Here is a 12,119-nt window from a genome sequence, read left to right as displayed (position 1 = left end):
ACTAGGCCATTCAGGTATGACCTAAATCAAATCCCTTATGATTATACAGTGGAAGTAAGAAATAGATTTAAGGGACTAGATCTGATAGACAGAATGCCTGATGAACTATGGTCAGAGATTCGTGACATTGTACAGGAGACAGGGATCAAGACCATCCCCATGGAAAAGAAATGCAAAAAAGCAAAATGGCTGTCTGGGGAGGCCTTACAAATAGCTGTGAAAAGAAGAGGAGCGAAAAGCAAAGGAGAAGAGGAAAGATATAAGCATCTGAATGCAGAGTTCCAAAGAATAGCAAGGAGAGATAAGAAAGCCTTCCTCAGTGATCAATGCAAAGAAATAGAGGAAAACACAGAATGGGAAAGACTAGAGATCTCTTCAAGAAAATTAGAGATACCAAGGGAACATTTCATGCAAAGACTGGCTCCATAAAGGACAGAAATGGTAGGAACCTAACAGAAGCAGAAGATATTAAGAAGAGGTGGCAAGACTACAGAGAAGAACTGTACAAAAAAGAGCTTCATGACCCAAATAATCAGGATGGTCTGATCACCCAGAGCCAGACATCCTGGAGTGTGAAGTCAAGTGGGCCTTAGAAAGCATCACTACAAACAAAGCTAGTGGAGGTGATGGAATTCCAGTTGAGCTATTTCAAATCCTGAAAGATGATGCTATGAAAGTGCTGCATTCAATATGCCAGCAAATTTGGAAAACTCAGCAGTGGCCACAGGACTGGAAAAGGTCAGTTTTCATTCCAATCCCAAAGAAAGGCAATGCCAAAGAATGCTCAAACTACTGCACAATTGCACTCATCTCACACGCTAGTAAAGTAATGCTCAAAATTCTCCAAGCAAGGCTTCAAAAGTACATGAACCATAAACTTCCATTGTTCAAGCTGGATTTAGAAAAGGCAGAGGAACCAGAGATCAAATTGCCAACATCTGCTGGATCATGGAAAAGCAAGAGAGTTCCAGAAAAACATCTACTTCTGCTTTATTGACTATGCCAAAGCCTTTGATTGTGTGGATCACAACAAACTGGAAAATTCTGAAAGAGATGGGAATACCAGACCACCTGACCTGCCTCGTGAGAAATCTATATGCAGGTCAGGAAGCAACAGTGAGAACTTGCCATGGAACAACAGACTGGTTCCAAATAGGAAAAGGAGTATGTGAAGGCTGTATATTGACACCCTGCTTATTTAACTTATATGCAGAGTACATCATGAGAAACGCTGGGCTGGAAGAAACACAAGCTAGAATCAAGACTGCCGGGAGAAATATCAATAACCTCAGATATGCAGAAGACACCACCCTTATGGCAGAAAGTGAAGAAGAACTGAGAAGCCTCTTGTTGAAAGTGAAAGAGGAGAATGAAAAAGCTGGCTTAAAGCTCAACATTCAGAAAACTAAGATCATGGCATCTGGTCCCATCACTTCATGGGAAATAGATGGGGAAAAAGTGGAAATAGTGTCAGACTTTATTTATTTGGGCTCCAAAATCACTGCAGACAGTGATTGCAGCCATAAAATTAAAAGACGCTTACTCCTGGAAAGGAAAGTTATGACCAACCTAGATAGCATATTCAAAAGCAGAGACATTACTTTGCCAACAGAGGTCCGTCTAGTCAAGGCTATGGTTTTCCCAGTGGTCATGTACAGATGTGAGAGTTGGACTGTGAAGAAAGCTGAGCGCCGAAGAATTGACGCTTTTGAACTGTGGTGTTGGAGAAGAGTCTTGAAAGTCCCTTGGACTACAAGGAGATCCAACCAGTCCATCCTAAAGGAGATCAGTCCTGGGTGTTCATTGGAAGGACTGATGCTAAAGCTGAAACTCCAGTACTTTGGCCACCTCATGCGAAGAGTTGACTCATTGGAAAAGACTCTGATGCTGGGAGGGATTGGGGGCAGGAGGAGAAGGGGACGACAGAGGATGAGATGGCTGGATGGCATCACTGACTCGATGGACATGAGTTTGAGTGAACTCCGGGAGATGATGATGGACATGGAGGCCTGGCATGCTGTGATTCATGGGGCTCGCAAAGAGTCTGACACAACTGAGCAACTGAACTGAACTGAACTGAACTCACATCCATACATGACTACTGGAAAAACCATAGCCCTGACTAGATGGACTTTCGTTAGCAAAGTAACATCTCTGCTTTTCAATATGCTGTCTAGGTTGGTCATAACTTTTCTTCCAAGGAGCAAGTGTCTTTTTATTTCTTGGCTGCAGTCACCATCTGCAGTGATTTTGGAGCCCAAAAAGATAAAGTCTGACACTATTTCCACTGTTTCTCCATCTATTTGCCATAAAGTGATGGGACCAGATGCAATGATCTAAGTTTTCTGAATGTTGAGTTTTAAGCCAGCTTTTTCATTCTCCTCTTTCACTTTTATCAAGAGGCTCTTTAGTTCTTCACTTTCTGCCATAAGGTATCATCTGCATATCTGAAGTTATTGATATTTCTCCCAGTAATCTTGATCCCAGCTTGTGCTTCACCCAGCCCAGCATTTCTCATGATGTACTCTGCATATAAGTTAAATAAGCAGGGTGTCAATATACAGCCTTCACATACTCCTTTTCCTATTTGGAACCAGTCTGTTGTTCCATGGCCAGTTCTCACTGTTGCTTTCTGACCTGCATACAGATTTCTCACGAGGCAGGTCAGGTGGTCTGGTATTCCCACCTCTTACAGAATTTTCCACAGTTTGTTGTGATCCACACAATCAAAGGCTTTGGCATAGTCAATAAAGCAGAAGTAGATTAATATTGCTTAAATCATACTTATCCTTCCTGCCAAAAGATAAAGCTTATAAATGCTTCAAATTATCTACTATCCAAATATTTAATCTTAAAGGTTTTTCTAGAATCTATGCAACTTAATAAAGGACTGTACTACTTAAAACGTGAAAAGCCTGCTTAACATTTTGAAGAAGGGAATAATTTAAAGATCAAAAAATCCTGTAATTTTTTTAAAAATTGGTAACATTGTGTTTAAAATTTCTTTCCTTCTTTATCATTGTAAAGCAACATTTGAATGAAGAATGATTATATGGGCAAGCATTTGTAGGAAACTAAGAAACCAAATTATGCTTCTTAATGCTAATACACCATGTGACAAAACAATAAGGTGCCTAGAAGTCATGACATACAAAACTAATAATATAGCAAAAACTAGACTTTCAGGAAGGCTGCTGCTGCTACTGCTGCTAAGTCGCTTCAGTCGTGTCCGACTCTGTACAGCCTCATAGACGGCAGCCCACCAGGCTCCCCCGTCCTTGGGATTCTCCAGGCAAGAACACTGGAGTGGGTTGCCATTTCCTTCTCCAATGCGTGAAAGTGAAAAGTGAAAGTGAAGTTGCTCAGTCGTGTCTGACTCTTAGACGCCCCATGGACTGCAGCCTACTAGGCTCCTCCGTCCATGGGATTTTCCAGGCAAGAGTACTGGATCAGGAAGGCTAACCATGCCCAAATACTTCAAACAGCAAGCATTCACTTTTATTTGCACTTTACTGACCTACATTACTTGCATGCTAAGTCACTCCAGTTGTGTCTGACTCTTTGCTACCCTATGGGCTGTAGCTCACCAGGCTCCTCTGTCCATGAGATTTCCCAGGCAAGAATACTGGAGTGGGTTGCATGCCCTCCTCCAGGGGATCTTCCCTACCCAGGGATTGAACCCACATCTCCTAAGGCTCCCGCATTCCAGGTGGATTCTTTACCACTGAACCACAGGGGAAGACTCCCCTACATTGCTTACTCTCTCTCAAATTGGCTCTAGAGAACAGACTTGTGATGATAGCCAGTGGGAATAGAATCAATGTAAATTCCTGTGACTAAGTCAGTTAAAAATTTGCAAAGATAGCTAATCCTCCTAGTGTACACAGTTAGGCTTTCTTTGCCACGATTACATATTGTATCCTCTTGGCATGGTCCTGAAGGGGGCTTACGTGCTTTGTGTTTTAAGTCAAAACTCGATTTGTTGTGGCAGTTTTAATCAGAACACATTCCAGTTTGAATCATTGCATCCAACTTTGCAAAAACTCTGTTTCAAATAGCTTCAACTGGAAAAGTTTATTATTTTGAACTCTAAAAATGAACAAATTGATTCACAAAGACATAGGCATTTGAATGCTCGGTGAGTAATTTTCATTTGGTTTGTACATTCTGCTTCCAATATGGGAGGTTTTTCCACACACAAAGAAAAAAAAAAAAAAAACACTGAAATATACTCAGAACTCACATGTGTTTTTACAATGAACTCCAACAAAAAGTTTCAGCCTTTTTTCAAATGTTTTACTTGCAAAACTTCTGAACTGATGGCTCAAAAATCCATTCAATTTTCCATACCTCCTGAAACAGTTTCAATATGATGATCTCTTTTGGCATGTCTTCCCAGGAGATTACTAAATTAAATCTGCACTACTTTCCTGGCCGCCGATGCTTGATGGTCTATTTCCAGAATCTGGCAACAAGGCTGGCACCATTAAAAGTCTTTGAAATGCAGACCTTATAAGTAGGGAAATGGCAAGGAAGACGACTTGCAGACGGAATGGCAGAAGCATCAGGGAGGGAGTGATGGAATGCAGAGAGAGGAAATTTCCACTCCCAAAGCTTTTTAAAAGAGATGGTGATTGGGAACAGTGATGCTCCAGAAAGACAGAACTTCAATCACACAACAGCACTCGGTAGTTAAACAACAAATCCTACCCTGAATTACCTCCGAGGAAATCATTTCAAATCCCCACGGTGGCTTTTGCCAATATCTGGGGATTTTTGCATCTCACTGTCTTTCATCACTCTTAGTACCCCCACTAAAACAGCCTCATAAAAGCGAGGTGGAACGGAGTCAGGTTCCGAGGCACAAGTCAGCACGCCCTCCTGAGAGGACTCGAGTCCCCGAGGATGCAAGCTTCCTGGCCGCCGCCCGCGGGCAACTCGGGGGTTGGAGCGGGGGGCGGGAGGCGGGGCACGGGGAGGGGTCCGCGCCTCCTATTGGCTGTCTCCAGGGCCCCGCCCCCACACCCTGGTCGCCGTCGCGAAGGACGCGGCGTCGGTTGCTTGTCAACATGGCGGCGGCGTCGCCACCTCTGCCGTTTCCAGGCAAGGTCGCCGCTGCGGCAGCTGCCGTCGACACCACAGCCCAGAGCGCCGCTGTGCGGGAACCGGAGCTGCGGCGGCCAACTTTCCCGCCTCAGTGACGCGAGGCTTGAGAGACGGAGTGCTGGGAGGGCCGGAGGAGGCAGCGGGTGCTGCCATGAGGGCGGCTCTGGGGGCTAGCCGGGAGGCGGCGCTGAGGTGAAGGATGCTGACCAGGAGGCCTGGAGCCCGGAGCGCGGTCGCAGGACTGGGCGCTGAATCCCCGGACACCCAAGTCAAAGCCCCCGTCAGCCCTCGCTTGAGCGGCGGGCGTCACCGACCTGGCGCCTACCTGTATCCTTCCAGTCGTGGTTGCCTGGGTGGCGGTGTTGGAAGTGGGGAGCCCCATCTTTTTTCTGTTCTGTTCCCATTATCACAGATGCTAGATGAGAGAAACCAGCCAGTCATCTTAATGCGGGTATTTGCTTCGGCAACTGTCGCTGCTCCCCTTAAACGTGAAATAACATCTTCTATTCTAGGACCACTTTCGCGGCCGCCTTGTTATCTCCCCCGTTTTCAACTTTGCGGTAATTTTTTTTTTTTTTTTAATCAGTTTTGAAATAGGTAAACGTGTTCTCTGGGGATTGTTTTCTTGTAGAGTTAGGCCATTATGTTCTTTACTTCATATTATCCATCTCCTGATAATTCATGCTGCTTGGAGAAAAGAATGCCGCAAGTAAATAAAATGTTTTGGTCTCCTGAAATAGTCCGTCTTAAGAGTTAACCTAACACTTCCTTTATTTTACAGAGCTGCTAAAGCCTAACATAGTTGGTTAATTTGTTTTGTTTTCCATCCTCTGTCCAGTCTGTTGTCAGAGAGACAACAGACAAAATGAGAAGCAAAGGACCTGGAGCCTTCACACTGGTTTATCACTGACTTGTCCCTACCTAAAAATTGGTCTAGCCCACCTTTGACATTATTATTGGTTGCATTGTAGAAAATTGAAAGTGTTAAACAGTTCTGTTTTCAGAATATGTAAACCATGTTTATTCCTTCAGAGAATGTTATGATAATTAGAGTGTAACCTTTGTATTCTCAAAGGACTTGGTTGGTAGTGATGATGCTATGTAATCATCTTCATTCTTGTCAGAGAGTCTCTGCTTTTCAAATTAATTCCCATTCTTATTGTCTCCGGGTTCTGGGAGTTGCACTTTTAAAAGCAAGTAAACAAGCAATTTTCATTTAGTGCTTCCTTTTTTGGCTAGGTGCTGAGGAAGACAGGTACATACAAAGCTATTTAAATAATGGTAAATATCCCTCTTCTGATCATGCTTCCTCAAGCTTTTATCCCATCTTTTCTTGCTTTAGTCGACTTTTCAGAATGCTAACCTGCAATGACAGCTTCTGATTCTTTTCATCTATTCATTATTAACTCCATTCACTTTGGCTTTTGCCCTTGCTGCTCCTCAAAACTATCCTGACTCAAGGTGCAATCTGAAATAAACCGGATTGCTTTCAGTATGTATTTGATTCTGCCCCCTTGACACTGTGTTTCATTGAACCCTGAACTCCTATTACACTGACCCTGATTTATCTGTAAATCAGAAAATAGGGAAGCACTGTAAGTGGCTCATTGACAAGGTGTATCTTTCCATCATTTTCATTAGTGAAATGATCATAGACTTAATATTTTTAAATTTTTAAGGTATGAATGTTGATACAACAAAGGAAATAGTTGTGAAATAAATTTGGCAGTACCTCAAATGAACAAAACCAAATAGATATAATTCCAGAATTATAATGTTGGTTTCCTATAAAGAAATGTATTACTAAAAATATACTTAAATACTAAATATATAGTTAAAATTAAGAAAGTTGTAAATAATCATTTCAATAGATACCCTGAGCCTTTGCTAAAATCCAACAACTTTTGCTAGTGTGTGTGTGTGTGTGTATATGCATCTATATGTATTATATATAATATACATTTTTTCCTAGTTTATACATATATATTTGCTAGTAAATCAAGAATATCATTGTTACTAGGTGGAGAAACACTTAAACACTTGTGTCATATTGTACATTCTCAGTGTCTGTAATGTTTCATATTGGATACCTGGTACAGAGTAGGTGTGCAAATTTATTAATAACTAAATTTTAAAAAATGAACTGTAGACTTAAAATAAGAAGTGGCTTGGTAAAATTTCTACATGTGACTTCTAAATATGAATTCAGTACTCAGAGGCTATATTTCTCTACTTAAGTTGGAATTTCCTAACTCTAAAGGCTATGGAAGAACAAAACTTCATGAAGTTTATCTAATTAAAATTAGATGAAGTTCTATAATTTCAATTTCTTAAAACAATTCAAAAGGAAATAGAATAAAATTTGTTTTCAAAAAAAGGAGGGAAGGTCTCTCATGTCCCCTTCACACTATGCCTCTTTTTTCTCACAAGTATCTCCAGTCTTTTCCCCTTCCGTTTTATCCTAGCACCCACCTTGCCTCTCTTTATTCCCTACCCAGTTTAACCCTGTTTTTAATTATCTACACATATTCTCTCAACAACATCCTTGGTTCTTTGTACTCCTGTTCTTCTTTCTCAACCATCCAGTAACTATTACCACCCTATATTTCTGCTCCTTCACTCAATAATAAAAAATCTGTCAGAGAAAAGTCACAAGATTGCTGTGCTTTGATTGTTCTCAGCTTCACCAGAACAAGAACGGAATTCTGTCTTGTTCCTTTTAAATTAACTTCTGTGCCAGCTCTTGATCACCTTCCCTCATTCTTAATACCCTGTCTTACTATTTCATAAGAGAATGGATGCATAAACTCCCTCAAGTCCCTCCCAACAAACAACACAAACCATCCTACTCCCATCACCAACCTCAGTCCCCTACCCTATCTTTTTATCCAGGCTCACTGATAGGATATATATCACTTTTACTGTAGAAGGTGAATCCATTCACTTATGTCCTTTTTTTCATCACCTCTCTTTTCAGTAACCCTGGATTGTAAATTATCCTAACTCTCTATTACAATTTACTTCCAACTCTTCTCTAATAGCCTTCTTTCCCTAAAGCCTATAAACACCCTCTAGTCTTGGCTATCCTTAAAACTGAAAATCAAACCTTTTGATCATAAGAACTGTTTTAATATCTCCTGTCTCATTATTCAAACCACTAAAAAAGAGTAGTCTAAATTCACTGTCTCTACCTTGAGTTACACTTTATACTTCATTCCAAAATATACTTGAACTGATTTAAAAAAAAAAAAAAAAGGCATGGACTGTAGTCTGTCAGGCTTCTCAGTCCATGGAATTCTCCAGGCAAGAATACTGGAGTGGGTTGCCATGTCTTTCTCCAGGGGATCTTGCCTACCCAGGGATCAAACCCAGGTCTCCTGCATTGCAGGAAGATTCTTTATCATCTGAGCTACTGGGAGGTTCATAAAAAATAAATACAAAATTGTAAAGAAAAACTGACAGAAAATAGATTTTCACATTTTTCATAACTTGAAGGTATAATAACTTTACCTTTTGAAAAGCAAGAACCAATTTCAAATGAAAAATATTTCAAAGATAACTTGTTAATTTAAAACTTTAGTGTAAGGGGAAATTGTATAATTAAATAAAATGAATTATCTGGAGGAAATACTTGTAATTATGATAGAAGGTTAATATTTATACTATTCTATATAGAATTTACTGAAATTGATTTTTTAAATGAAGTTCTCAATAGGTAAATGACCAGTGACTCTGAACTAACAATCCACCAAAGAGGAAAATAAAATTAGTATCAAATAAGACAATTTTTCTGTTTTGCTAATGCATACATACTATAACCTGACTTTCCACATGGTCTTTCTTTTTTTAAAAGTACTACCTTATACTCATGAGGTTTTAACTCATATTCATATATTTCTAATGACATGTAAATTTATATAACCCTTTTGGAAATCAATTTGTCTGTGAGACACTGAAAGCTATAAAGATATGTATACCTTTTGTCTTAGTTTATCTGCTGAGAATTTTCTCCAAGGAAATCGTTCAGCAAGCTTTTATTATGCCATTACCATATTCTAAGCACCATGCCAGGCATATTATATTTTATAGAAATGTAGAGGAGATACACATGATGTACCCATGAGAGTGTCATATCATCCAGTGAGGGTTAGAAAAAGCTTCATAGGGTAAGAACTGTTTGAGGTGTCCCTGAAAGGATGGGTAGAGTTAGCCAGCATGTACCAAAATATAATGGCATACTATGTCATAGCTTGTTCTGTTAATAAGTATCTTGGTATGATAGTGTGACTGAGCTAGGAGTCATGTAGGGAAGTGTTGAAAAATGAAGATGAAAAAACAGACCAGATTATAGGATGCCTTATATTCTGATGTTATCATGAAAGTAACAGGGAGATTTTAGAGAACAGCAAAGAATGAGAGACATAGTGAGATTTGTGTTTAGCTGATTTTGTGGACGTTCAAATGGAGGATGACAAGTTTAGGAGTAGTATGATGAGTTAGAAGACTACTGAATTGGTCTGGGCAAGGGATTTAGAGCATCACAGTCAAGGCTGTAGAAGAAGGTACAGAAAAGAAAAAGAATCAGGATAGCTCTAATAATTTGACAAGAGTATTGGTTATATGATTCATAGTTATTAGTGGTGGTACAATATTTGAAAAAACCTAAATGAGCTACAATTAGAAAAAGACTATATTGGGAGAGGATGAGGTGGGGTATATTAGGCTATGCTTTTAAGTTACAATCATTATGTATTACTTAGCCAATACTACAACCTATAATTTTCTTGGTTTTGTTGTTGGGTTTTTTTTTTTATATAAATATATAACCTTTCTTTGAACAAGTATTTAATTATGGTTTTTATGGAAGTATCTTACCTTTACAGTACAGCTTGTATGAAAATAAAAGTTTAACCAGCCATCTAATATTTTTTAAATTTGAATACCATACTCTGAAGAGATGCAAAGGCAAAGCATTTTTTATAACTCAGCAGGCAATATTATATATATATATATTAGCCATATATATATATGTAGAGAGAGATTTAATTAAATCTAACATATAGTTGTCAGAACATTATTACAAACATTACATTTGTGATTTTCTTTATGTTACTGTGCTGAGACTGCAAGCATGTTAAAACCTTGAACACAACTGTTTCCACGTGCATCACACTCCTTCATATTTCTCACCTGAACCGAAGCAACTTCTCCCTTTGCTCCCACCCAACAGTGTTGATCTTGGGTACCCTGAAAGGAAGTTGCACTTTCCTCCACTGAGATGTTGTGACTTAGCAGTTAGCCATCTTGTTGAAGTCTGACTCCTTCTAATAAATTACTCTATTGGAAGAAGAAGCTAAATCTTTAGCTTTTTCCATGCTAACAATGAACCAGATTCCTTCCTTTTTTTTTTTTTGTTTCAATTTTATAAATCCTTCAAAAGAAACATTAAATAAAAATATCATGTATGCAAGTGCATGTATTTGTTTATGGTGAGGTACAAAATTTTATAATAAATTATTAATGGCCAATGGCATAAAAATAGATAAATAGCAACATAATTGAAAGTGCCCATTTGCAAAGTTTCAAATGACTAAAACATTCAAATAAATGTGATTGGTTTGAAATATATAGTATTGGATAGTTTTTTTTTTTTACTATGTTGATACTGAAACACTGTAGGATCCTAAAATTAAGACATTTTGAATTAACAAATTATGTACTGCTTAACTTATTATTTAATATGTTGTTTTATCACTAATATTTATATCTTATAAAAATTTTGATTAAATAGACCTCTTAAAGAGAATTTCAAATCTTTATTTGGGGGGAGGAGTGGTTTAAACATAGTTTATTCTAAAAAGACAACTAGGCATGCTCTCAATATATAACCTCAATACAATCTTATGTACATCTGGAGGCCTGGCATGCTGCGATTCATGGGGTCGCAAAGAGTCAGACACAACTGAGCAACTGAACTAAACTGAATGATGAGGTACTGGAAATGGTAATTCAATGACCACTTCTTAAAACTTCAGAATCATTAAAAACAGAAAAATACTATGATAAACTTGATAAAGGCATTCAGTAATGCCAGTTGAAATGTAGCTGAGTAAATGCAGACATTAGTTAACCACAGCAATTCAACATTTAAAGAAATAAATTTCAAATGAATGGATGATTTAGATAACTAAAATACTCTTTATCTGGCAAACTTCTTGTAAACACTGCTATGTATGGTTTTCCTGATGGTTTGTTTTATAACCTATGAGTAAATCACCAAATTTTCCCAGTTATATTGCTAACTGATTTTTAATATTTTAATATGACTTTCATAATGTGAATTGGAGAAGGCAGTGGCACCTGGAAAATCCCATGAAAATGTTGACCAAAACGTTTAACTCATCTACTTTATATTAGTGAAATATAACCTCCTTTCATTTTTCTACATGCATTCCTAAGATGTACATGTGTGTTAAGTCACTTCAGTTGTGTCTGACTCTGTGCAGCCCTATGGACTGCAACCTGCCAGGCTCTGTCCATGGGATTCTCCAGGCAAGAATGTTGGAAGTGGGTTGCCATTTCCTTCTCCAGGGGATCTTCCTGACCCAGGGATCAAACCCAGGTCTCTTAACATCTACCTGTATTGGCAGGCAGATTCTTTACCACCAGCACCACATGGGAAGCCCAACATTCCTAAGATAGCAACTTGTTAATAAATCCCAGGGACGGAGGAGCCTGGTAGGCTGCCGTCTATGGGGTCGCACAGAGTCGGACATGACTGAAGTGACTTAGCAGCAATAAGTACCCAAATATCTGTATAATGAAAGAAAAGATAGACATTCTCCTTATCTAGGCTCATGATGTATAAAAGTAATTAATTTTTCCTCAAAGAAAATGAGATGTATCTTCAGATCTATTATCAAGTCAGGAAAAAATAAAACATCTGCCAGTCATACACTGACACTAATGTGTACACATACTAGTTATTCCACAAAAAATCATTACATCATTAT

The 12,119-nt window shown here is 38.8% G+C and overlaps 1 protein-coding gene across 4 annotated transcripts in view; it reads left to right on the top strand.

The window, feature by feature from the left end:
- Window positions 1-5,041: 5,041 nt before the first annotated feature.
- Window positions 5,042-12,119, top strand: part of CEP126 (centrosomal protein 126) — a 139,250-nt gene continuing 132,172 nt past the window's right edge. For 3 of the 4 annotated variants that reach the window (XM_070803324.1, XM_070803325.1, XM_070803323.1), the window contains exon 1: window positions 5,044-5,433. In XM_070803324.1, coding sequence (XP_070659425.1) covers window positions 5,306-5,433 — 128 coding nt within the window. In that variant the 5' untranslated portion in view covers window positions 5,044-5,305. Of the gene's footprint in view, window positions 5,434-12,119 lie in introns of all 4 variants that reach the window. The other variant, XM_070803326.1, reaches the window with a different exon arrangement.

The sequence above is a fragment of the Bos indicus genome, chromosome 15, assembly GCF_029378745.1.
Source record: "Bos indicus isolate NIAB-ARS_2022 breed Sahiwal x Tharparkar chromosome 15, NIAB-ARS_B.indTharparkar_mat_pri_1.0, whole genome shotgun sequence".
Taxonomy (NCBI): Eukaryota; Metazoa; Chordata; class Mammalia; order Artiodactyla; family Bovidae; genus Bos; species Bos indicus.
The sequence above is the reverse complement of the archived record's forward strand: the minus strand, read 5'-3'. Positions and strand labels throughout refer to the sequence as shown.